General features: G+C 44.1%; 8 protein-coding genes across 11 annotated transcripts in view; 3 read left to right on the plus strand and 5 right to left on the minus strand.

Moving 5' to 3' along the window:
• Positions 1–1,129, minus strand: part of LOC117641590 (rab9 effector protein with kelch motifs-like) — a 42,724-nt gene extending 41,595 nt beyond the window's left edge. The window contains exon 1 of the mRNA XM_034379054.1: positions 1,005–1,129. The gene's annotated coding sequence lies outside the window, so the exon portion shown is untranslated. The remainder of the gene's footprint in view (positions 1–1,004) is intronic.
• Positions 1,130–1,151: 22 nt separating this feature from the next.
• Positions 1,152–3,158, plus strand: LOC117641591 (transcriptional adapter 1-like). Its single transcript, XM_034379055.1, has 7 exons — positions 1,152–1,552; positions 1,635–1,671; positions 1,751–2,014; positions 2,088–2,288; positions 2,374–2,516; positions 2,600–2,813; positions 2,890–3,158. The coding sequence occupies exons 1-7, from the start codon at positions 1,482–1,484 to the stop codon at positions 3,022–3,024; spliced, it is 1,065 nt and encodes a 354-aa protein (XP_034234946.1). The 5' UTR covers positions 1,152–1,481; the 3' UTR covers positions 3,025–3,158.
• Positions 3,061–5,668, minus strand: LOC117641592 (torsin-1A-like). 2 transcript variants are annotated; one of them, XM_034379056.1, is made up of 7 exons: positions 5,521–5,668; positions 4,993–5,216; positions 4,624–4,889; positions 4,389–4,540; positions 4,156–4,307; positions 3,927–4,074; positions 3,061–3,675 (listed from the first exon to the last, which is right to left on the minus strand). In XM_034379056.1, exons 2-7 carry the CDS (start codon positions 5,186–5,188, stop codon positions 3,552–3,554), a joined length of 1,038 nt encoding a protein of 345 aa, XP_034234947.1. In that variant the 5' UTR covers positions 5,189–5,216; positions 5,521–5,668; the 3' UTR covers positions 3,061–3,551. The 2 variants fall into 2 exon arrangements, with proteins under 2 accessions (XP_034234947.1, XP_034234949.1); XM_034379058.1 differs by having other exon boundaries at positions 5,398–5,536.
• A 184-nt stretch (positions 5,669–5,852) lies between these two features.
• LOC117641586 (protein lin-9 homolog) lies at positions 5,853–9,942 on the plus strand. Its single transcript, XM_034379051.1, has 9 exons — positions 5,853–6,019; positions 6,490–6,683; positions 6,772–7,142; positions 7,230–7,365; positions 7,440–7,721; positions 7,826–8,017; positions 8,116–8,322; positions 8,411–8,575; positions 8,654–9,942. The coding sequence occupies exons 1-9, from the start codon at positions 6,007–6,009 to the stop codon at positions 8,858–8,860; spliced, it is 1,767 nt and encodes a 588-aa protein (XP_034234942.1). The 5' UTR covers positions 5,853–6,006; the 3' UTR covers positions 8,861–9,942.
• Positions 9,943–10,290: 348 nt separating this feature from the next.
• LOC117641588 (nuclear pore complex protein Nup50-like) lies at positions 10,291–13,011 on the minus strand. Its single transcript, XM_034379053.1, is given in 7 exon segments — positions 10,291–11,166; positions 11,248–11,339; positions 11,342–11,763; positions 11,864–12,007; positions 12,083–12,323; positions 12,431–12,639; positions 12,849–13,011. Coding segments are annotated over 6 exon segments (1,389 nt in total). The 5' UTR covers positions 12,608–12,639; positions 12,849–13,011; the 3' UTR covers positions 10,291–10,853.
• Positions 13,012–13,485: 474 nt separating this feature from the next.
• LOC117641595 (copper transporter 5-like) lies at positions 13,486–15,404 on the plus strand. Its single transcript, XM_034379061.1, has 5 exons — positions 13,486–13,589; positions 13,664–13,921; positions 14,146–14,323; positions 14,409–14,626; positions 14,704–15,404. Exons 2-5 carry the CDS (start codon positions 13,846–13,848, stop codon positions 14,811–14,813), a joined length of 582 nt encoding a protein of 193 aa, XP_034234952.1. The 5' UTR covers positions 13,486–13,589; positions 13,664–13,845; the 3' UTR covers positions 14,814–15,404.
• Positions 15,405–15,463: 59 nt separating this feature from the next.
• LOC117641594 (RWD domain-containing protein 1) lies at positions 15,464–17,292 on the minus strand. The gene is made up of 5 exons (XM_034379060.1): positions 16,984–17,292; positions 16,501–16,706; positions 16,157–16,300; positions 15,898–16,084; positions 15,464–15,814 (listed from the first exon to the last, which is right to left on the minus strand). The coding sequence occupies exons 1-5, from the start codon at positions 17,051–17,053 to the stop codon at positions 15,705–15,707; spliced, it is 717 nt and encodes a 238-aa protein (XP_034234951.1). The 5' UTR covers positions 17,054–17,292; the 3' UTR covers positions 15,464–15,704.
• A 299-nt stretch (positions 17,293–17,591) lies between these two features.
• The window catches only part of LOC117641037 (protein jim lovell-like), a 74,062-nt gene continuing 66,120 nt past the window's right edge, over positions 17,592–25,533 (minus strand). Inside the window, exons 1-8 of one of the 3 annotated variants that reach the window (XM_034378132.1) lie at positions 22,053–22,375; positions 21,319–21,533; positions 20,586–21,067; positions 20,197–20,395; positions 20,001–20,092; positions 19,702–19,911; positions 19,492–19,618; positions 17,592–19,401 (exon numbers count right to left, since the gene is read on the minus strand). In XM_034378132.1, the coding sequence (XP_034234023.1) occupies positions 19,007–19,401; positions 19,492–19,618; positions 19,702–19,911; positions 20,001–20,092; positions 20,197–20,395; positions 20,586–21,067; positions 21,319–21,533; positions 22,053–22,126 (1,794 nt within the window). In that variant the 5' untranslated portion in view covers positions 22,127–22,375 and the 3' untranslated portion in view covers positions 17,592–19,006. Of the gene's footprint in view, positions 19,402–19,491; positions 19,619–19,701; positions 19,912–20,000; positions 20,093–20,196; positions 20,396–20,585; positions 21,068–21,318; positions 21,534–22,052; positions 22,376–25,533 lie in introns of those variants that run through there. The other 2 variants (XM_034378133.1, XM_034378131.1) reach the window with 2 other exon arrangements.

Consider the following 25,533-nt stretch of genomic DNA (forward strand, 5'->3'; position numbering starts at 1 on the left):
TGGCCGAAGGGCCAGTACCCCGTGGCCACAACCCTACAGCCCAATGGAACGCGTCCAGCGGGCCAATGATTTTGCATCGTCGTTTCCTTGCTCCAGACCGTCATGGTTCCACATGGGCCCACTCGTCTCTGGGCCTCGCGTCTCACGGCGGACCTCAGGCTCGGGCCTCGCACACGTCCAAGCACGATGGGTTGCCTATCCCCACGGCGCTACGCTCACTTGACCTGGCTTTTTGAGCGTGTGGGAGACGTGTCCTGGAAGAGTCGTTCACCACACAAGTCACCAAAGAACAAACCAAACACCATCTTGGGTTTCAGCTCCTTCGACTCCAATTATGAAATATTATATACATACTAGCTGTAATTGCAGAAAGGGGGCAAATTACGAGGCTTTGTTTCTATCTATGGTGAAGGCTCTCGTTGGCAATTGAGGCACAAATAACCATGGTAGGCGACGAGCATGGCACCGTAAAGCGCTTTATTTCTCCGGCCAAAAATGACACATCACTTCACAAAAATCCGCGGACCGCTGTGCGAGAACCAGGTGGTTTAGCGATTCGCCGAGAGGTGGCAGCACGTCACCAAAAGCTACCACCGTAGTGCGTAAGCCTCAGTGGCGCCAGTTTCAAAATCAGCGGGTCGATTGTTTAGGACTTCCAGATTACCAGGTGCGATGAAATTTGCCCCTTCCATAGAGAGCTAGGAATACACAATAATATTGAGCCCATATCGTCAAAACTATCGGCTCAACAATAATGTTGATGTACCGAAGAAAGCGGGTAGCCTCACTTCGTTTCCTCGTCTGTGTGTGCGAGGTGCAGAGTCAGAAAATGAGCCACGACAACTGTCGTTAATAAATTATTTTGGGGTGTACTCGATGGAATGCACGTACAGATGTGATGCAAATCCAAAACATAACCTAAACAAACGTCACTGGAGTGCTTCCATATGAGTAACTTGCTAAATTTGTAGTCTTCTTGGGCAATAAAATAAAGTCACACTCACCCGCTTATGTTCTTCCGTTGAAGGAGTATCTCGAGAAGACTATTGACAATTACGTGTTAACAGAAACCTACTTTTTCTTTCAAGAAATCAAATCCGTTCAACCATTCAAGCTCAAATAATGTGGCAACACTGCTGATAGCAGACGATATCCCGGCATCTAATTATACTTTGACTTTACGGTTGAAAAGGACAACAGATAATATTTTTAAAAAATCTGAAAAGGAAAATTATGGTGCTCCAGCTGGGTTTCTTTAACCGCTTTCTTTACAATTTTTGAAAAGAAGTCTAGCCAGGCAAAATACGTTGGTAGCATTTGTTTTTGTTGTTGTGATCGTAACCTTCAAAACTTAAGCTGCTCCGTCTGCTACTTGTCATGTTTTAGTACTGTCTTTCCCTTTCGGTAAACCAACGCTGACGTATCGTAATTATTCTTTATTCGCAAAAATTTTTTACGAGTGTTTGTGACAAGTCAAGACAATGACTGAGCTTGAAGATTTAAACTTGGCCCGTCTACGACTGGTTGAAGCTTTAGGTGATCAATCTCCGAGGTAAATGTTTCATCAATTCAAGAGCAAAGCTGGAAAATATCTATTCTATATCAAGGTCTTAAATTAAAACTTTGCTTTCCAGATATTTTGAAAGAATGAAACAGTGGTTCAAAATGAAGGTAAGAATTTACTTCTCTTAATTTGTTTCCAGTGCACATTATTTTGTTGTGTGTATTATTTTGCGTTTCTCTCATTTAGATTTCCAAAGAAGAATTTGATTTAGAATCTCGCAAGCAGTTATCAAAAGAACAGATTCACCTACACAATCAATTCTTGTTGTGTTTATTTGACAAATGTCAAGGGTTAGCAAACATGTCCCGCTCTAAAGCCATAGGAACTCAGGCAACATTCCCTTCTGCTCCTTTACTTGTAGAGTCTGACTCTGCCATGTCTCCCACTGATAGTGCAAAACGGACTAAATTGGGCAAAAAGAGGCATCACTCTGAGCGAACAGGATTTGAGGTAAGTGCTGTGTTTATTTGCATTTCTGTCACTCGTGCAGGTTTTATGACTGTTGCACTTCCACCTATTTCAGCCAGTGGAAGTAGTGGATTATCTTCCATCCTTGCGACCTCCCTCTTATCAACCCACTGATGAGCCTCAGAGGAATTGTGCTTATGAGCTGTTTTTACCTGACCAAGCTTTCCTAATGGGTCGCCTAATGCTAGCAGCTTGGGAAAGTGGCTTAGAGGGAGCCAATGACTCAGCTGCAGATTTTCTTGTTTGTGCAGTACAGGTAATTGATGGTGACAAAAATTAATACCTTTCTTTAGGAAATTTTTATTGATAAAATTAATGTTTTCTTTATTACTGCATTCCAGCATTTTTTAAAGACAATAATAGTTGCAGTAGTCAGTCAAAGAAGTAGTTTTAAAACAAATGCAAAGCACTTCATACACGGCATGGGATCCCCAGTACCCAACCCCTGGCTGAGAAATACAGCCCACATCACTGCTCCAGATGGGTAGGTGATTCTTGCATTTTTCCAGTTTCATTCCTTCCAAAACCATGCCTGATCTTACCCTCTTTTATTTACAACTTTTTTAGACCAACAGAGGTTTTAGCTATGCATGAAGACACAATTGATTTCTGGGGAGTCAAAAGAGAGGAAGATAGCAACGATCCAGTCCATTTGATGAGGTTGCGAGAATCTTACGACGAGGCTGAAGATCGCAAAGCTCTTGAAGCTGCATGCAGTTCTCAAAATACTAGATATGTTGGTCCCCCAATTACGGCTTGGAATCTCTTAAGTGCTTTACAGGTAAGCAGGCATTCTTAATATACTGGAATTTATAATGCATGTCAGACTAGTTTTGATCATCATTACTCTTTTTCAGACTCACAGGAGTTCTGTTATGTCTCAAACAGTATATTCGATAAATGTAGAACGAATTTTAACCAAACTAAACCATCCTAGCTGGGATGATGAGGAAGCAGCTTTAGCTAGGAGTGGTTGTAGTACATCTATTTAAATTCATGTTGCAGGTTTTATCAATACCTATAATTTCTTTACTGTCTATGGTTTCAGACATTTAATCATACAGGTCTTGTGTCTATAACAATATTGTTGGTTACTACCATAATAATAATATAATTCATCCATTAATTAATTTGTAAAATAATTTATACAGAAGAGCCTTTCCATAACATAAAATCACAGATCTGTTCATCGGAAAAGATGATGTATAAAGACATGTAAGCAACACAAATTTGATTGAAAGCAAAAAATAAAGGTTGAGAATGTAAAATTGTCATGTAGTGGCAAGTAAAATCAAATATTGGCATTCTGACAAGGAACCCCAAACATAAATTGGCAAATAAAATTTCATTAAATCATGTCTCAATACATCACATACAAAGAAAGCAAAATCTAAATCAAAGTTTCCTAATACATAAGTACAAAAGAAATAAATTGTGATGCTTAAACAAAAGAGTACAGTACAAATATGTAGGTAATGAAACTGCTCATCACAAATTTCAAAACTGTACATCATACATCTTAAAAGGATGTGAATTTTTTACCATAATGGTAAGCTGTAACTTTAGCTGAAACTCTCTTGCATCCTGTTACAGAGTACAAATGTACATCATCAGGCATAAATGTCATTTCTTCCAATATCAACCTGTCAAAATTAGAAAAGGGAAATATTGTCAAGAAAATATCATAGCACTTCTTCAAACAAAACTGTTATGTTATGTATGTCACACAATATTTTTCTGAGAAGGGTTGGCAGGATAAAATTGATATGTTGTGAACTGATTACATTTGCAGTTTGACTCAGAAAAGAAGAGCAGTTAGAAAAGAAAAACAGAAAAGCATGAAACAGGGGTGATCATGACACGGGACGGGGCTTCAAAGCAATAGGGTACTTACTCTGCTGCACCTGGGGGCGAAGTGGGGTAACCCAACTTTAAAAATTCATCATGTATGCATTTTCGGACATGCTTCTCTTCCAGTGGGAGAAATGGTATGTAGTGGTCAATGAGACTTGTTGTTATTGTCTCACTTTTGAAAAGACCACCTGAAATTTTGGGATAAAATTTTATTGATTGTAAGAGACAACTATTTTACAGAAGGGGGATACCGTTGTGTTCAAAAGCACCTTCTTCATTGAATGCTCCTTGTCTTATCATAGTCTCAAAATCGTGAAGTTTGATTATGTCTTCACGTTGTGTTCCTTTACTCCATAGTTCTAGGGTTTTTTGGTTGATGTAAGAAGCGCCTGTGTTTGAAAGGAACAAAAAGATAGACTTCCTGAAAAAATAAAAGCAGATATAAATCAGATATAAAAACATTGCACACTTAAAAATAAAACTTCTTTTCCCACAGTCTTACCTATAATCAACTCCATCTATGTCTGTGTGATAATCAATGAAGGGAACAACAGCATCTAAAACACTTGGAGGCATCTTTTGGACATCTTCAAATATAAAAAGTGATCTTTCACACTTCTCGACAGTTTTCTGGATTTCTTTAGAAATTTTTAACTGGAAGATATAAAAATACAGTACAAGCATTAATCCACAAGGAAAATAATACAAAAATCATGAAAGTTAATTACGATACCTACTTTATATACAGCTCCTCTTGAGGCATCAGGAAAGTCTGTACCAGCAACAAACTTTTTTACATATTGGCTTTTCATGCCCCTTACATACAAGGATTGAGCTATGAAATCACTAACATAAGACTTTCCACAACCAGGTGTACCATGAAAACTCAACACTAGGGCTTTCTTTGGATCTGAGGCTAACATGTGCCCCCTCAATGCTCTCAAAACAATATCTTGCATTAGATGTTGCCCGTACACATTTCTCCTGAGTACATCTTCTAAAACTGGTAAACAAAAATAATGATTTGATAATAAGCCAGCCCCAGCAAAAACACATAAATGACTAAACGCTTATTAAAGATGGATTCAGGTTTGATAATAAGTTACCAGATATATTTTTTGCATTAGTGCTGATTGAATGTAGATCACAACATTCCATTACTCTGCAATGCGTTTTATCGGCATAGCCCCAAAGAGCTGAAACCGCAGCAACAATACCAGCAGTAACTGTAACAGGTTCTATAGCATATGAGACACCCACATTACATGCCACTAAGAACCAAACAGAAATAGATGCTTTCATTTTTCTTGAACTATGCAGAGTTAGCTACCTGAAAGAAAAACAAACCAATCAGGTTTATAATATAAGAATTACTGGTGATTATTATTGTTGACAAATAAGAGGTGGGGCAGGACATGAGCAAATAGTAGAATCCAAAATTAGCGACAAAGTATGTCTCATGATGTATGGCCAAATGAAACAGAACAGTTAGGACACAACCCTTGACTAACCTATCAAACTTCTTTTAGTTCGCATCAATAAAACAAACGACAACTAGAGAAAAATAAGGAAACTGAAATGAAAGTTGCGGGGAATGGGGTGTCATGTGTAACACATGAAAAATCGAAACCTACGTTTCTTGCACCAAATTAAAACATGATGCAAAATCCAAGTTGGGTTTGGTTTCGCAGCTGGAATAGCAGACAGCGCGCGCCACCAACTACCGGGCAGTGCCCCCTTGATTCCTTATAATTTGTTTATATTTCAATAGGAACTCAACAAATCGTTCAATTGCCTTGAAATCTAATTATAAACTGTAGGAACGATTATTTTTCCAATTTACACTAAAGAGGGGTGCGACTAATCACGAGATATTGCAAATATTATTGCCACGGTTTGTCATAACCCTGGCCTTGTAGTAAACCGCCAGAGCACGCCATGAAAAGTGAAGCGAGAAAAGGCGGAATAGGCTTATCTTTGAAGCCAAGGTGTTTCGAATTGAATTTCGAAAGCCTGGAAACAGTTTAATGTTTTGATTTGTTCACGCTCATCTCTTATTTTCGTTCAAATCGCGTACGCCTTCTGTTTGAAGCCGTTTTGAACTAGGAACAACACCAACCATGAGTTTTGGAGGTGATGTATTTCGGAATTACTTGGGGATTTTAGTGTACCTAATGCTGTACTTTGCTTTCGTGTGTATGGTTGAATAACAACACACCAGCTTCGCTTAAGAAAATTTTCGCATTGCTTAAGATATATTGTTTTGTGATTTATACTCATCTTTGAATGAATGTACTCAACTCTAACCTTTTATTAGCAGAGTGTGGTTTTGCTAACCTGGTGCTTAAATCAGCATTTTTGTTTCTTGAAAATCTGTTTCCTATGTTATGCCATTGATGGAGTTTCTTGTTTTATTGCTTTTACTTTCCCACACTTTTTGTCTTATTTCTCTCTTAAGTCCTCTTTAGCTTCATCACTACCTATTCCTTGCAATTTCATATTGGCAATCACCTTATGAAATTCTGTACTTCTGTGATGAATTAATCAACAATTTAAATTTAGAATTATATCCAGTAGTTTAATTTTTTATCTCATCTTTGCAGGTTCAGCATTCAAAAACGGCACAATGCCTGAAATCAAGCAGGAACCAATCGAAGCTGATATTAAAGTGGAAATTGATTCTGACGATGATTGCAACATGATGTTGGGGCCCAGTGTGTTAGGTCTCCTTCGTGTGGGAGAGTCCCCTGTCCAAAGCCCCCAGAAAAATCCAGTGGTTTTGAATCGTAGAGGAATAGTGAGTTACATGGCTGAATTATCTACATTCTGTGTTTTTTTATGTTGATATTCTGTAACATTCTGTCAATTTTCTTTTTTTCTTTTAGCCTGCAAGAATCCGTAAGAAAAACAGGTTGTTTTATGACGATGACATCGTAAACACACTTTCAAAACCGTCTCCGAAGAGAGCTACTGTACCACGGTCTCCTAAGAAACCAGAAAAAAAGGCTCCCAAACCTAAGGAAACACCGGCTCCCCGTCACCAGGAACCACCACCACCTCCTCCTCCTCCCCCTGTCCAACCAGCATCAACACCAAAGGCTTCAGTTAGCAAAGCTATACCTGAACCTGCTGAAACCCAAACCTCACCAGATAGGCGTCTTGGTCAGAAAATTGGAATGCGCTTAAGAAACTTGCTTAAGCTTCCTAAAGCCCACAAGTGGGTTTGTTACGAATGGTTTTACAGCAACATTGACAAGTAAGATTTGAATACTCAGTTTGAATCATGCTGATTTATTTTTGTTCTGTTCTTAAACAATATTTTAAACTTGTCCAACCTGCTCAGGACCTTGTTTGAAGGGGATAATGATTTTATGGTTTGTCTGCGAGAGTCATTTCCACAACTTCGTACTCGCAAATTAACTCGAGTAGAATGGTGTCAAATGAGACGTATGATGGGAAAACCAAGGAGATGCTCTGTTGTAAGCCCAAGTTTATGTTCTAATTTTACGGCTTTGTATTGAATTATGTTTTAATATTCTGGATTTTCTGTCAGGCCTTCTTTGAAGAAGAGAGACGTGAACTTGAGCAAAAGCGTACTAAAATAAGGCTTCTGCAGCAACGAAAATTGACTGACCTCTCTTCATGCCGGGACCTTCCTGACGAAATACCATTACAGTTGGTAATAGGTACAAGAGTCACAGCACGCCTACGTAAACCTCAAGATGGTCTCTTCACAGGCTCCATTGATGCTGTTGACACTTCCAACAATACGTACCGAATAACCTTTGAGAGGCCTGGACTAGGTACTCATTCGGTGCCAGATTATGAGGTGTTGGTAGGTTTCTTTCAGTATTTGTAATCTTACATTTATGATACCTGTGCAGCTACCCACAATTTTTAGAATACTTTTTTATATTTTGTTATTTTCTTTGTACCCAGTCCACTGAAGCTCCAGAGACCATTTCTCTGAGCAGTTTCGCTTCTAAGTTCAGACCACGTCCATCCCTTCAAACCAGTACTCCAATGAGTGCCAACATCAGCAGCATTCTGAACTCTGGTCTGCTTGGAGGTGATTCCAGCGGTCACCGCTCAGGCATGAGTGGTCTTCCAGGGAAGCTGCTGGATACTTTGGTAAATAAAATTTTCCGATTGTCATTTGAATTTATGGAAATGAGTGAAAGTTCTTAGTAATTTTGCTATTTTCTTTTCTCTTTTTCTGTTTACTGCAGGTCAGACTACAAAAGATTTTGAACATAAAGAAGGGAAAAATAAAAGTTCTTAGGAACTTAAATGCTGATGCTGAGAGGAAAAAGTCCTTTGGAGAACCGATAACTGAACTTTTCCAGAAACAATATGCTTCAGCAGTTATTGATTTAGAAAGACTGAATGCTGATCTTCAACGTTATTTGACTTCAATGCAGGCGTTATGCTTCGAAGTAAGTTACCCCCCAAAATTTCACCCATGTTGCCTTTGAAAGTTCAATTTGAAATCAGAAATTAACTTAGGCTTGTTTTTGTCTGTAGATTGCTCCAGATCCCAATACTGCCGCTCTGTTCACGCCATCACATCTGAGAGACAGAAGCCGAGAAGATGCAAGGCAAATGCTTGATAAATGCCGTGGCACAGTCCACAATGAGAAAATGTTTGACCTTATCACTGACCTCACTGCTTTGATGCTTCAAGTTAAGGTAATGATTTAGCCTGTCTTGTGTTCTTGGTCTATCTGGTCAATGTGATTTTAAAAATTCATTCTCCTTTTTTTGCAGTCTGTCAATGTTCAGAGTTTATCAGAGGGGGACCATAGCCCTTATGAATTGAAAGTTGTCCAAGGTTCAATGGAACAAATAAGGTCAAGACTTAGTCCAGCCAACCAACAACTTTTTCAGAACTGTGTGGAAATCCATTTGCAGCATATTCAGATGGGCCTTGGACAAAGAGGTGCATTCACCCCATTTATGAGTCAGCGAGCCTAGTGCAGGATGTTGATTTAAGGGGTATTTGAACCAGGCAAATTTTTATGTAATCTTACATCTGCATGCCATGTACATTGTCCAAATTGTTTGCTGTGAGATTCTTCTGGGTTGAGTCAAGACTTTCATGAACCTCATGAAACCTCATGACATGGTTGTCTGTGTGTTGTGCTATATTTTATTTGCTGGGTTCAGTTGGAAATTATTCTTCTCAGATGTTGTGTGGTGTTTGCTTTATTTGTTGTTAGTCATTAAAAGAATAATTTTAGGATCATTAGAAGTTAGTTGGATCATATGTCAAGAGTGTCATTGACTCTACATGTTACTTGGGAATGATTTGTTTAATTGTGTGTTGCAATGCAATTTTACTTATGATATGTGTTCATTATCATCAGCACACTGCACCTTGCATATGAACTGTTCATTGAAAATATTTCTGAAATTATCTACTGTGAATTACCTTCTTGTTATGTTCTTCCCAATTATGTTGATCATCCAACATAAAATGTATAAAAATCTATTGGGCTTCACTGTTTTTACTGGATGTGTCCCATGTCCTGTGGAATTTTATCTTCTACTCTCATGGAAACCCTACCTTTCAGATGTTGACTTCAAAAAGGCTGTGAAGCTGCAGGCTTAACAGAATTTGTGGAAAAGGGACATCATTTTTCACATTCTGTTTAGGAGCCTTTATTGTAAATCTTGTATAGCAAATGAATATTGTTATTTATTTATTTTTAATGAATATTTGAACATTTTATTACGCTGATTTCTCATGACAGGAGGTAATTTGTTAACAGTATTTGAACAAGTCTAAGTTGAAGTTTATTGTAATTACTATAGAAAATTTTGTACATAAACAATTTATCATGTGTTTTGGTTCAAAGATATTTTAGTTTGTTCTCTTAAGATGATTTATTAAGGAGGCAAGCCAGATTAACATCAAACTTCATGCATTGCCAAGAATTTTATTCTTACTGCGTTACTATATAGACCTATGCATTAAACTATTTGGGTGCTTCATGTATATATGGTAAGCTATCTACGTACTCCCTTTTAAAACAAATAAAATAATTCAGCAAACATATCCTTCTTTCTTTCTTTCTTTCATTCTTCAAAACTCCGGGGCAAGCTCATCACTCACAAGGGTGAGGATCCTGCTGCTTTTTATAGATAAAATTTTAGGAAAATTGTGTGAGTAGGAGTGTTGTTTATCAAGGACAAACTGGAGGGACAGGGACCACGAACAAGATAACCAATAAGCTGTGTAAATAACCTTGTTCCTGATGCAGTAAATTTCCATCTGCTGAAGAACAAGTTACAGCAGTTTAAGTTAAATCCAGCAGGCAAGGAACTTCTATACATTCAACACTCAACTTCATAAGCGTAAGAAAAGAAGAAAAAAAGCCTTTAGGTGCAAAAAATAAACAATGTTCAGAAGGTGAGTGTAAGATGGAGTTTTTATTCACAATACTTGTCTGCTGCACTTTTTAAAATATTAAAAATTCCATAGAGCTAATTAATCACAGAGATGTGTCAAGAAACAACAGTAAAGAAAAAAGATTCAAAAGAACAGCAAAAGTCTCTTTCAGTCTAAAAGTTATTCAAAATGAGAATTTTACCAATTAACAAATTCATTGCAAGGATTTAAATGTCTCCAAAACCTTGAAGGTCACCAGCATCTTCATATTAAAATGATGGCCAAGGGCAATGGTAACAATGATTTACCACTAGTCAAAACTAACAAAAAAAAAGGAGGAAGAAAAACACACTTAAAATGAAGACAGAAATTAATGGAGATGCACTACCTATACACTTATCTAACAGAACTAAGAATGCATAGGTAGCTTGTGTATAAGCATTTTACAAGAACCATTTAAGTAAGTAATAAACAGCCAGAAATGTAATCAAAAAATTATACCAGATAAATTATGTTGTTAGGGTATACATCACCAATTCAGTCAATGCAGGGGCTGAACTATAAATCTACTAACTTTCAAGCTTTATTTTTATGCTGTTCAAGTGTTTTGAAAAGTTCATCAGCATCATCACTAGTCTTCACTCTTAGCAGCACAGTCACTGGTGGTGGTTTGCTTTCAGGAGTTGGAATGCAGACAACAGCAACATTGTTGGTACCAATTCTCTGAATAGGCAAACTTGACCCTACAATGAAATTTAAAAGGACTCTTCCAAGACTTGTATCCGCGCGAGCAATAAGTTGGGTCTTGCCCCCATCAACTGGTTTCAAAAAGAGATTCCCAATTTGACCTTCAGAATAGGTGTTATTTTGCTTGAAGAACACTTTGCACCTGGAAGGTAAAAGAAGACGTTAGGAAATTTTAAGTGTATATAGTTTTCATGAATATTTGATAGCACAAATTTCTCTATACCTTTTTTTGTAAGTGGCACCTTCCTCATTGACTGGCTTGTGATCAGGCTTGGGTGGAGTGTCCTCTTCAGCATCCTCGTTGTCATCTTTTTTTCTTCTGTTGTGTTGGTACTAGCCACATTTGAAAATGTGAAGGGTTGTTTCCCTGCACCAAATGAGAAACCTGCTGAAGGTGAGGTGGAGTTGCCACTGCCGAAACTAAATGTTGCTGGAGGAGGATTGGTGGTATTTGATGATGTTGCTGAACCGAAACAAAACGATGATGATGGGCTCTGAGAACTAACGCCTGATGATGACGATGCAAATGAACCAAAGCTAAATGTTGCTGTTGTAGCACTACCAGTAGATGAGCCAAATATACTGCTTGTCAATGGTTTCTTGTCTTCACTCAAAGTCTTTGTAGCACTGTTGCCAACCTGAACAACATCTTTGTCTGCAGAAGAATCCTTCTTAGAATCATCAGACAGCTGGTTATCCACTTCTGAGCTAGGTGTGCTTTCACTAGGTTTGCAGTCATCTGTCAAAAAATAGAAATATGAGCTTTGTACATGTTTCATAGCAAATCTCCTTTGACCCTGAGAACAAAGAGGACTGGAGCCTGATTTCTTGGAGATTACCTCTGTTCTGGATGTTAGCAAGATGCTTTTCATAATCTCTAAACACTGGAGTAAGAATGATCAAGGGGTTGCTGGCCACATGAGTGCTAATCCATTTCGAAACACTTTCGTTGAGGCCTTTTAATCTTCGGTGATACTCTTTGTCTGAAAATGATACAAATTAGTAAAATATGAACACAACAATACTGTAGGAGAAAGGTGACTAAGAGTATTACTAACCACTTGACTTTCCAGACACATCTGAAGCGCTATCAACCCCATTCATGGATTTCTTTTCATTGACATCTGTGGTTGGAAATGATGGCTTCGAAGCACTTGAAGAGCTTGTTGAAGTTGCGATGTCAGACTGTGTGTTATTACCATTAGGGGTAGCAGATAAGAAACTAAACAAAGCTTTAGGTGCCGCAGGCTCAGTTCTCTGAAACCCACTGAAGCCCGCAAAGACACTCTTCTCACCATTCTAGAATAAAAAACATTAACAATAAATAACATTTTTTTTTTTTTTGAGAGCAAAGATGGGTACATATGCTTCTACTCAGAAACAGATAACCAAAAGGTAAGGCATACCCCTGAATCTCCCGTAGAGTCACCTCCAGATCCGGCACCTCTGCGTCTAGCGGTGCGGAACTGCCTGTTTTTCAGATCCGCGACCGAAGCTTTCTTGAACACTCCAGCGCTTTCTGGCTCTTCTTCATCGCACCAGTTGTCATGATTTAATTCGGTTGTGGCTGATCTCTTTGACATGTTAGTCTTCTTAGGGTTAGGTAGTTAGGTACCTGGGAACATACAATAACACGGGTAAACTTATCAATCTCAAGAGTTCGCGAATGAGAGCAAGCCCCAAAAATCAAACATACACGCTTACGTACACCTGAACACAACAAGTTTCAAAGGGAAAAGGTTGGACAAGCAAAACTTAACCTAACGCGGAGAAGTTCTGAGCTGCCTCACTTTAGAAGACAACCATTTGATATGAATAGCTCACCTGAACACCGAACAAAGTTTCCTCGATTACCCAAGCTATTATTACGAGGCGACGGTCCGGGAGAGGACAAACACAGTATTTCTTGAAAATGCTACGCCGTGCCGTGCGGTAGATAGGAACTCGTTTCTCGCGCACACGACGAGAATGGGATGGGGGGATGGGGGAGAGCGGAGGGGCGGGGCGAGGAAGGGGGAAGGATTTCGGTACAGGTTGCCAAAACTCAAATAGACACATTGGCCAGTTCATAGAATCTTGGTAAAGGCAGAACTCGAAAAATGACCGAACGGCTGGAGGGATATCAATGTATTTACAACGTTTCCAATGTAAGGTGGGATTTTGTTTACAGTCTGTTTTTATTGCAGAATTTTATTTTGATTTTGAAACACTGGCGTTCTGGGCTGCTACATTTCTTTTGTTCGGTGGGAGACTCAACCAAGTTCAAAATCTTCTTCTTGATGAGGAGAGGCTGCGAGGACAAGCTTATGCGCAATGGCAGAAGGCTAGCCATGCAATGAATGAGGAACAAATGCTGCATGAAGGTTGGAATAAAAGATGATGCAGTTTAAGAGCAGCTCAGTTCAATGGTTCGATATCGTGTCTCCATGATCAGAGATGCCTCCGTGCTTGTTTGGCTTTTGGGCGCTAGTATCGCGGTGCATGCTGGGATCCAAGGCAGCCAATGGGATTGCTTCAATCGAATCTCGCCTCTCTCCTTCTCCCCCTCTCCATCATCGCTCTACTGTCGGTGTTTGTTTATTTAGGTCTTCTGATTGCCTTTGTCTTGTCGATCTAGTAATGCAAATCCGTGTCTGCAGCATATGGTCTTTCTCTGGCGACTCTTCAGTTTGTCACTGGATGGTGACAGGGACGGTGGTGCGTTTGCCGTCCTCACTGGAATCTGACAACTGACCTTCGCCCCCCAACCGGGAAAGGAAAAGCGAGTGCACCCTGCAGCCTGCGCCTGCACCGGTGTGGTCTGTCAACCTGAACAACCACCATGCATATGACATTCTGGTTCTCTCCAGATCTGGGGAATTTTTTGTTTGACGGTTATGTTGTCCAGACTACTCGAGGTAAGCATAACTCAAACTGTTTCAAGAAGGAAAGATTTACTTTGCAGTGTCGTCTTAAAAGATTTCTTATTGAGTCAATTGGGCTAGACACTTTCGACAAGGCCTGTTTTTAACAGCTGTGCTGTAGCGAAGGAGAATGATCTACTTAGACTGGCTTACACTACCACTCAATTTGCATTGTCCACAACACTGGCTAACTTTGTTATTTGTGAATTCTGTTGCAGCATTTATCGCAACTTGTGCTGGATTAGGTGCTATGGCTGTTTTACTAGAGTTTTTTAAATTTTGGAAGATGAATTCCAAGAAGAAAATAGCCTTTAGTCAAATGTCTAATGGACATAATGGAGGAAGTGAGACGTCTGCCCTCCTGACTGGATCACAACTGAAAACAAATGTGGAAAGGTATGCATGAGTGTTGTACTGATTCTGACCATCCAAAGGACGAAGTTTTGTACGCCTCCTTTTTATTTCCTGCCATTTATTTCAGGATCCTGAATGTTGGCACCGAAGTTTTGGTGTACTTTACCCAAGAATCCCTCAACTGGATTGTTATGCTGGCTATCATGGGATATAATGGATACATTTTCCTATCAGTCTTGATGGGGGCAGGGCTGGGTTATGCTATTTTTGGTGAATCTATGGCTCATGCTAAAATACAAAGTGTAAAAATGAAAGCTGCTATGATAGCTTGTGGTGATTGTCAAAGTAAGTAATGCACATTAATGTCATTCCTCCAGACTGGTTTAAATCCTGAATATCAACTATTTTGTATTTATTTTCAGTCAAAGATGAATTAGAAGACAGTAACCCAGGACAGTCAGATCCTCCAAGCAACACCCCTCCGATACCCTCATTTTCAGGTTCCATCAGTCGCAATGAACCTCAGGTTTGAAACAAGAACTTCTATGAATGATTCGAAAGTCACACTGACTTTAATTTTGCTTTAATGTTTGTAGTGGGTCATAGTAACTTTTGAATCTTCTCTTGAATCATGTCTGGATGAGTGCCAAAGCTATTCTCTTGGGGAATCCCTTCTCTCAGGTTTATGACCTCGTTAACTTTTTATACTTTTTTAAGGAAAAAGGAAATTTATTTCCTTCTCTCATATTGTAACAGTAAACTGTGATTCTAAATACTTTACAACCATTAATTAGGTTTGTATATCGGTATGAATTTTTTTTTTCAATCTAATCTAGTTTTGTAGGATAGTATTTTCCTTTGTTATAATCTCAAATGAAATGTTTTTATATATGTTGCGTGAAGTTTTTAAAACTGAAAATTCTAAGCTAGTCACTTTTGTTCTCGGGCCTCTTTACTCAGATAAACTTGATCTTGGAGAAAGTTGGTTTCCGAGATTGTGATTTTTCTGCCCTTCCCTGTGTCAAAGGCCTATTTAAGCCTGTTAGAACAACTCTGTGGAACAGGGAGGAATTAAATGATAATTTGTATGAAATATTTGTAATAAACAAGGAACAGTACAATACACACTTCGCTTCATGTTAACACATGACCCTGACCAAAAAAGTAATAAGTAAAGTAAACTTACAAACAAAAATCATATGCTTTATACAAAATTATAGGAAAGCTTACAGTGATAACGTTAGTCAATTTCCAGTCATACAAATACGTATTAACTTTCCTTGAATGTCAAGTAATTCAAATGACGCACAGCACAACAATTAAATAGGATCTTTGTAACAGATATAATGCTTTAAATGACATCAGTCAAATATTTTCAACAAATTTTGAAGTGAACATGAAAAAAGAATTTAATTTGACAGAATCAGTCTGAATCTGAGAACTCTTCATCACCAATATCTAATTCCTCTACATCCTTAAATAGATCTTCATCAACCTCAACTTTTACATTATCATCATCAAATGGTTTGGAGTCTGTAAAAATAGATTAGATTATAGTACTACATAGTATAAATCTTAAGCTGATAATATATATCTACAATTTATTCCATCCTCACCTTCAGAATCCTCTAGGAATTTCAAGTCTGATTCTATAAGTGTTTTGTCTACCATGAACATCTCTCTCCCTGTGAGTTTTCCTGTATCTTTTTGTCTAGAAGCTTTTAAGTGAGCGAATTCTGCATCAAACTTAGCTTTCCATGCATAGAATGTTTCTGGGTTGACCAGAGTACCTTCAAATCGTTTCTGAAACAAAGACAAAGAATTGTAAGTAAGGTACAGAATAACATCAACCGAACAGTTCCATTTCAGCCTTACATGCTCCGCCTCTTCTTCCTCTCTCAGCCTTCTCTCTCTTTCGTCTTCTGCAGATTTCTTTGCATTATCCCAAGTCGATGATAACCATTCTTGTGCAGCTGATACTAAGGTAAACACCATGACCTCACCCAGAATACTTTCAGCCTAAAACAAATTAGAAAAAATACCTCTGTTTCAATAAGGGAGGGTTATTTTAATGGGTGATGACAAAGTCAAAAATAAGTATCATAGTCATGCAATTCTGCAAGACAGTCCCATTCTGGTTGAAATAAGAGTTGCAGTTCATTGGAACTTGCTTTTGCTAAATTATTGGGACCAATGTATAAAGGGCAGTGAGAGCAAACCTGTTCAATGAGGTGATCCTTTAATCGTATTTCATCTTCATCTCCAAAATGCTCCATATCCTCTATCTCAATTTCTGGAGGTTCTTCAGGATACCTTTCTGTGTATGTAAATTTGAGCGTGCAGGCATACCCTGTCCCAGCTTCACCATCATACTCTTCTGACTTCACTGGAATTTGGAACTTGATAGGAGCCGTCCTGGACAGCACTGCGGAGTAAAAGGAAAAGGTAGTAACAGAGGTCTGGTACTTCTTGAGAAGAAGCGGAGAGGACTTGAATCATAAATGATTCCAACGTCGTCTTGACATGAAGAGTTGTGTGCAGAATGGAACAATTGATCCGGGTAAATTTGAATCATGACCAACCAAATAAATACAATGAGTGACACAAGTATACATAATTATGTATTCATACACAAAATAAACACGAAACGTGCAAAACTACCATGGGAAATGAGCCGGATGGTATTAGGTTAAGTTACCCACCCTCCAGTTCCTCTGAGTAGATTGATTCCAAAGCCTCGAATTCATTGTTTTGTTCCTCTTGGTAGTTCATTTTTGTGATATAAATTAGTGAGCAGCTTCACAGCTGGTGACACGTTTAAGTATCCCCAGAAATGCCGTAACTAGATTTTTGCAAACATTTAACGTGTACAGCCACACAACCGACATTGAACAGCTGAACGGCGTGAGGTTGTACTTAGCACCAACACCCTTTTCAATTAGGTTTAACTGTGTTGGTTTGTTTGTGAGAATTGCAAACTGAAAGTTAAGACGCTTTGCAAGGAAGTCGAGACAAAGCGTTTTGTTTGGTTGTTGTCGGTTTACTGCAATGAGCTCAAGTTATTGACGTGGTATATAACTTTCTTAGGTTGGCACTGGATGTGGGGTTTTACCGCAGTGCGTTCAAAGGTCCAGAGAGCGCAGTCAGCCCACGCGACACTCATGTCGGATGGGATGCCTATCCCATTGACCCACAGCGTCAAACTGGCCTGGTTTCTTTTGTGGTTGAAATCAGAATTCATAATCTTTTCCATCTTGATGTAAGTAAGGATGTGTCAAAGGATCCAAGGGGAAAAAAATCCAACGATGAGTGAGGTTTTACAAATACAAGATTTTATTCAACATGTCCCTCATGCACAATATGTACACAAAATCTTGATTGGTAATGTAATGAAATAATACTAAAGCACAGATCAAGAAGTCAAAGTTATTCTTGAACCAATCTAGAGCTATAAACCTCTACGGCTGTCCTGTGCAAAGCAGAGGAGGATGTTGTCCCATTGATTGAGGCACGGCAAGCTTGCCCAGAAGTTCTCTCCACTTCTCTTAGACAGCATTTTTCACAACAATTTTAGTATTAAAAATATTTGCAAGTGAGGATTTTATACTCAAAGTTAAACATCAGATAACAAGTTTCGCACATGTCATGACACCACTTACGTTGGGACATTCAGACTTATCAAAACGTAAAATAAAAATTACATAACAATGTCAATTACAAAAGAAAAAATACTTAGTGATGCAATGAACTGTACATTCAAATATGCTGCAAACACACAGCGAAAACAATCACTATCCTGAGTATACTGGAAGCAACGACAACGACAAATATAGTGTTGATACTGAGCGCCAGAAAACTAATACCCGGTATCATACTGCTAGAAACACTTATGTAAGTATACATTTTAACAGTTGTCAGCAAGGTACACTTTCACTTTCCTTTTTCAGAAGCACACAACATTCACTCTAGCAACATGTTCCAATAATAATACATTGTATTGCGAAAAATAAATTACCATTTCACACAAAAATATATAAAATAAAAACATGAAATAAAATCACTATGAACTAAAGGATGATAGTTCTCAGTTGGGACAAAAGGTGCAGCAGAAAAAAAACAACCCAAAGGTTGTCAATCCATCAGCTGCTCTTTGGCAGTGCTGATCCAGAATAATCTATGGATCCCATAAACAATGGCATTTTGGAAAGGAAAATATAACATTTATACTGCATTAACTTATTCTAACTTAGTGGAATATGATACATTTGGGAATTGTATACATTTTACATACAAACAATCCAAACACACCCTGCAGTTTGTTGGTATGTTATACTAAGAACATTCATTTGATTCATACCAAAATCTAACACGAAGGTGCTATGGTAAACATCTGACTACATTACACACAGACAAGTACAACGCACAACCTGCATGGTTGGCTGGTTCAACAGAACAAATAAGTTAAAAAGTTCAGGAAATTAACAATTCTTAAGTGGAATATGACAGTTTGCTCTAACTAAAACTGGCTCAACACTTCATACACTACACTAAAACAACGTGCCACGGCAAAGGCCGGACTTGGTTCCCAGAGCAGTCAAAGAGGAGGAAATTAAGAGCCTGAGGTAATCAGGCCATAAACATGAAATGGTATACAACACATTGCCCTGTTTGTTTTCTCACTGGCAAAATAACTTGCATAAACTACAGCCAATTAATTCAAAGCGGCTACAACCGTCCCAGCAGGTGGTCTGGCAATAAGTCACTTTGTTGTCTGGAGTCCTGAGGTGGCTCGTTGTCATACTGGTCTTCATCTGAAGAGTGGCTGTCCTGGTCGTCCTCACTGCCACCGCCCATCGTGAGCCCTTGGTCGTCGCGTTCCTGGTTCATGTCCTGGTTCATGTCGTGGTCCATGTCGTGGTCTTCTTCCTGATCGTTGTCTTGGTCGATGTCGTGGTGGTCTCTCAGCTGGTTCCGTTCGTTTTCCTGGCCTCGGTGTCCTTCCACGTCTCGATCCTCCTCGTCGTCCAAGTGCCGGTCCCGATCCTCATCGTGTTCGTTGTCGGAGTGGTCTCGGTCTCGATTCCGGTCAGGTTGAAGGCCGTTGTTTATACTGTAGCGAGCTGGAATCAAACATGAACACGTTTCAATGAGAATAACAGCCAAGTTACTTGAAATTTTAACCATAGGTAGTAAAAGGAAAGAATTATTACCTTGACTGAGGTCCACAAGAGCGTCACCATGGTTGCTGCCATCGCCACTGCCTCCTGATTCTGCATCATACCGTAACTTGTCCAAAGAGTCATTGCTTAGGTCCGTTTCCAAAGGTTCCATTTTGACCTACAAGACATAAAAGTAATGAAATCAACCAGACTAAAATAGAAGTTTGTAAAATAGCTCAGTGTAGAGAGATTGTTACTAACAGGGGGGCTGGCAGGTGGTGAGTGTTTCATACGTTGGGCTGGTGGTCCTTCATCCATCTGTATCGGTCGCTGTAAGAGCTGCTCAGGCCTGACATTGATACGAGGTGGCATGCTAGATTGTGCAGGAGCAGCAGGTCCAGACTGACGTTGTTGTGGAGGTTTCGGATGGATTCTGGGACGGCCTACAGGATTCCGAGGTAATTCAGCCTGCTAAAAATAAATTAAGGAGTAGGTTAGAAAAAAATAATTTCATGATCAGGTTGAGGCATAGTATAAAACTGCTCCAATATTGAACTCACATCTGGCATGGTCCGTTGTCGTTTCCTTCGTCTCTCCTCAAACCCTCTCTGTGAATCTCCATCGTGTGAATTTGTTGCTGGGCCAGCCAAACCTGGAAATAAAATAAAAAATTATAATTGTAAAGAATTTTTAAAAATAATTGAGTAAATTGGAATGGAATATCTTAAAACGAGAATGAACACATAGTAAAAGTACCTTTAATTTGGAGTGCTTCAGCAGCAGCCAATAGGGAAGGAAGCTTGTCTTGGGTAACATTCACTTCACCCCTGTACATGAAGTCGACTAACGCTTGAACCTCCCAGAAGCGAAGGTCCTTCATTAGGACAATAGGGTGTTGGCAGGGGTTCTGACTTAGAAGCTCTTCGAAATATGAACTGCACGCAGAAAGCATCACCTAAGGACAAACCACATCCAACGATGAGAAACAATACCAAAACAGCAGCTGTTACAGCCAACAGGTGCACTGATTAATATTGACGTCTGGCAGGCAACTGACAATTAGCAGTCTGCCACCAGTCCAGACGACAACACCTGCAGAGCACATACTCGAATGAAAGCATAAGACACAGACAGCACGGCCTCACCTTGTGACACTTGATGCTGTGGCCCTCGCACGCCAGCGTCACGTCCACGAACTGCTCGTTGTTGAGGAGGGACGGGAAGGTGGCCTGCATGTTGGAGTGGTAGCTGTTCCAGCGAAGGCACACCTCGGGCGGCGGCGCCGCGGCCTGGGGCGGCAGCACGGGCGACGGGGGCCGCATGGGCGCCGGCGCCGAGCGTCGGGGCGGGGGCAACTGTTGGGCGTGGACGCTGCTCGCGGGGTGGCCGGCCGGGAGCCCCGCCGGGTGTCCGGGGGGCGTCGACATGGACGCGGGGTGGCCGGCGGACTGGGGCATGGCGGGCTGCGGGTGGCTGCTCGGCGACGGCCGTTCCCGGGGAGACGCCGCGGCCATGGGCTCCCGCTTCACGTCCACCTGCTTGGGCTGCGCGGGGGGGCGCCCCACCGACGCCGACGGCTGGGGCTGGGGACTGCCATCCGGAGCTATCACCCCCGGTTGAGGTGGCACTGCCAAAAGAGAAGGAAAAAGGACATTAGTTCACTTCCACTCATTTCATGCACACAGTCTCACATTCACACAAATACATTCACTCTATCAAGATTCGGCATCGGCTCAAGTGCGTGTAACAAGGGCAATACTTGAATGCAGCCAAGTCACTGAACGGATAGGCTCTTCACTAAGTATAAGGCCTTAAAACTGGGTTCAGCAAATAGCGCCTCACTTCGCATTGCTTCACCTGGACGACAACCCGGCATACCTTGCAGCACACCACCCCCCTGTGCGCCCTGTGGGCCCGTGGCACCAAGGTTGCCTGGTGCCACAAACAACCCTTCCACCTTCCGCCTCAGAGTCGCTCGGGGAATGTTGTAAAGTTTAGCGGCAGCATTCAGTCCCATGAGACCGCGGCGGTACGACGTGATGGCTGCGAGCATCTGCTCCTGCGTGTACTGTCCATAGCAACCGCGTTTCAACCTGATTCACACAATAACTTTCAGGAACTAGCACAATTCAAACGAGGATAAAACAAAAGAGGAAGGGGTGAAAAAATATCATGAGTAGAAAAAGGGGGATGTGGGAGAGGCAACAGGAAGCAAGGAGGAGGGGGAGGAGGAGGGGAGGGGAGGATGGATCGGCATGGGCCTGGGAAGCAGACGCCGCATTTCAATGGCTATGGTCAGAGCAAAATAACGCTGCCTAATTTCAATGGTCGTGAAATTAAAACGGCACACAATCGAAGGCGCTGGTGAAATTATTCAGAAAATGACAAGTGGTAAACTGAGCACGTCAGTTTGTCACGGCAGTGCCCAAATCAAACGTTTCAAAACAAACGCGCTCAAAAGCAAAGACCAAGACGTTCTCATTTTCACCAGTGGCACGACTAAAGCCATCGGGCCCCGACCTGGCCAAACGAAAAGCGGCTCTGCGACCGCCAACTAACGGTCCGATCCGAGGAGCATTTGGACAGCCCGGCCCACTCAGTGCGACACTCACCTCTTGCTCGCAGGCGAGATCGAGTACACATCTAGCGGCTCCAGTGAGGAGGCTGCTACATGCTCGTCCATCATCGCCTCGCCCGTTCCTAGACCTTGCAAGACGCGCACGCACCGACTAGGCAGCGCAGCTAGCACTGGACTGGACTGGCTCAAAGCTCTGCTCCGCCCGGAACCTCGAGCTGCCTCGCTCCGAACGGGAAGAAGGTTTGCAGCACCAGCACCCCGGTCGACCCTCCGCAGCCCTCGACCCTCCTGCGGCTGCGTTCTCCGTTTCGGGCCAGGCGTCGGCCGGGCGGCGGGGCCGGGCTGGGATGTGCGGGCCAAAAAATTGAACCATCCGCATGCGATCCTCTTTGGCTGCCTGGGCTGCCTGCCCGGTCTGGCCGCCTGAGGGGCCGGGCGGTTCCTCCGCATCCCTCGCCTCGAGTAGGCAGGCACGACCGGGCCGACCGGGCTGGCAGGCACCCGGAGGACGAGAGCGGGTGGGGGTAGCAGGCCGAGGTTCGCACGCCTAGCGGCCTGGCCAAGCTGGCTTCGTCAAAACGGGGATGAAGGTTGGGTGGTTGGCTGCTCGGCCGGCCCGCGTGGCGTGGCGTGCACAGGCACAGGCCCGGGCCAGCCTACCCTGCCTCTCAATACAATCCGCTACAAGATCTGCACCCTCCTCCCCCCTTCCTCCTCCGTTTCTTTCTCTCTTCCCTCGATTTTTCCTCCCCTACTTCACTTACTTCCACTCCCCTTCCCCGCCTACCCTCTTTCTTTCGCTCCGACTTTGTTCCTTGCAGTAACCACGGCCGGCTCCAAAAATGTTGCTGGCGACTCGGCGGCCGCGCGGCCGCTCTAGGAGGTACCCTGGCGACCCTGGCGAGGGGGAGAGGATGGGGATGATGACCACCCCGAGGGTGCCGACGGTTGCACAAGACCGCCCTCCCCGGTAGGCCAGGCTGAGTACGCAGTACGCAGCGTACGTGACCCTGGCGACAAAAATGCATATCCACCGGGCGGCAAGGGCGGTCACCAAGACCACCAGCGTGCCCGGTGCCCGGAGGGGAGGCACGCCGCAGCGCACCGCGTGACGACACTGTCACACCGAGTGTGGAAAGGAGACTTGGTGTCACAAACCCCTTCCACAGCACTAGGGCGACACGGGGGCGGCATCCTTGGAAACTATTTTCTTACGTCATCAATTCACGTCGGCGATAAGCGCGCCAATAAGACGCCAGCAGCAGACGACGCAGATGACCAAACACTTCCGGTGTGGGGAGTTTAAAAGCCACAAGGCGCACTCTGGGGAAAGGAGGGGGCGGGCGGAGCGGCCGTGAATGAAATGCCCACACCCACACACTGCAAAGTTAACACTCACGCACACAGCCACATTCACACACTAGTAGCAGACGACACTACATACATGATATTTTTCGTATGAAGCCTCCGGTCAAGTTCCTCATGGGCTTCATGCCGAAGTGGCGGCCGACGTGCACCCTGAGGTTGGTGGTGCCGTGGTACGTCATGACGCGGCCGCAGTAGTTGCACCTGACGAGGTTATCCGCGAGGCGGGAGCAGAAGCGCCACACGTCAGACACCATAACGGCGGCCGTTCAAACCGCGCGGGGCGGTGTCGCTGTCGGGGAACGGGCCGAAGGGCTGTGGCCGCGCGCTTAGCGCTTACACCGTGTCACTCGGTCACTTCGTCACTTTGTCACTTCACTGCACCGCGTCGGCCGAGTGGCTATCCGTGTGCCCGTCGGTCACGCCGGTCACGCCGCGAAGGCCGGAGGCACCAGAGGCCCGGGTCCGCGCTCCGCACATTGGTCCACCAGCGAACTCAACTAACTAGCGGCACCGCACTGCACTGCACACCACGGCGTACTCGGACCAGCGCAGCGCAGCGACCGGCCGGGACTCGGACTCGGAATCCCAGCACAGCGCGCAGCACGGCCGTGCCACAGGCCAGCAGCAGCCAGCAGGCCGCAGCGCACTCGGGGACTCGGGTGGGTAGGGCGGTCCAACACAACACACTGCCACGGCTCGGCTCGGATCGCCTCGTCTCCACTCGTCACTCGGCCGGCTCGGCTCGGCTCCACTCGGATCGGTCGCGCGGAGTGGCGCGCGCTACGCTACGGCAGCGTGTTGCAACCACTACGTGCACTACGTCGAGGAGGTCGCGCAGGACGAGTCCGCCTTCAACACCGCGTCGCCGCACCGCACCGCGTCGCCGACAGGCCGACAGTCCTGCGGCAAGTCAGCACGCTCCTCTCTCCTCTGGTCCGTGCCGTCGTGGTGCCGCGCTGGTACTGCCGCCACCACGCGGCGGACGGGGCGTAGCGCGGGACGGGGCGCGGCGGGGGAAGGCGCGGGGCGGCGGGGCGGCGCGGCGGGGTGGGCGCAAGCCTCGGCGCAAGCGGCTCTGCCTGCCGAAGAGGGCTGCCAAGCAGGGGAGGCTCGGAGGCTCAGGCGGCTCGGCTCGACACGAGTAGCGTAGCTACGCCGCGCCGGGGAGGGGAGGGGAGGGGCGCGAGGGGCAGGTACTTGGGGGGTACTTTCCCGATCAATACCCGTCCGGGAGGGGAACCAGGGGAACGAAACGCCAGGCCACACAAAAACTGGGTCTAAATTGGGTCTGGCTGCGGGGAGGGGCGCGGCGCGGGGTGGCGGGCGGGGCCGGCCGGGAGGGAGTAGGCTCGGAAGGCGGTCTAAGCACTCCGCGTCGCCGTCGCGTAGCGCTGTAACGGAGGGGGAAGCCAGAAGGGGAGGTACCGAGCACCAGTCGAACAGCACAGGGGCGACGGCGACAGCCAGCCCTACAGATTCTAGCTCCGGGCAGACAAGGCTGGCGGCGAGGCTGGGCGAGGCTGGCAGCCACCGGGGGTAGCAGGGGTGCTCGCCAGCCTCGGCCTCAGCCTCGGCCTCAGCCTCGGCCTCAGCCTCGGCTGGCCGTGTAGCAAAGGAAGGCTCGGGGAAGTTCAGGCGGTGATCGAGTGACAGCTTGACTGGCGGATCGGCCGCGGCGAGGCAGGAGCAAGGCAGGAGCAAGGCAGCACTTAGCCCCCGGACTGAGAGGCCCGGGCGGGGCCGCAGCGCCGCAGCATCCCGTCGATCCACGTCCAGCCCGGTCCAGCTCGGCCACGGCCCTCTTGGCCAGCAGCCCCAGCAGCGCGTCAAAAGGCGACAGCGCACGCTGCGGCGTGTTGATGGCGCAAAGAAGGTGCGACCTGACAGCAGGGTGGCGAAGCGTAGCTGTACAGTACAGTACGGCAGGGCCTTCGGGGCCGCGTAGGGCTGCGCCGCCGAAAGCGAGAGTAGTGGAAGCAAGGGCAAGGGAAAGCGGACGAGGAAACGACAGAGAGGATCAGCCCTGCGCAGGGCTGCGCAGCCCTGCGCCGCTACCCCTACCGCAGGGGGTGGCGGGGCTTGGCGGGGCGTGGCGGCGTGGCGGGCAGCCAGAGGGCGCAGGCATCAATGGGACACGCGCGATCCGC

The sequence above is a fragment of the Thrips palmi genome, unplaced genomic scaffold (genome assembly GCF_012932325.1).
Source record: "Thrips palmi isolate BJ-2018 unplaced genomic scaffold, TpBJ-2018v1 HiC_scaffold_15, whole genome shotgun sequence".
In the NCBI taxonomy this organism is placed as follows: Eukaryota; Metazoa; Arthropoda; class Insecta; order Thysanoptera; family Thripidae; genus Thrips; species Thrips palmi.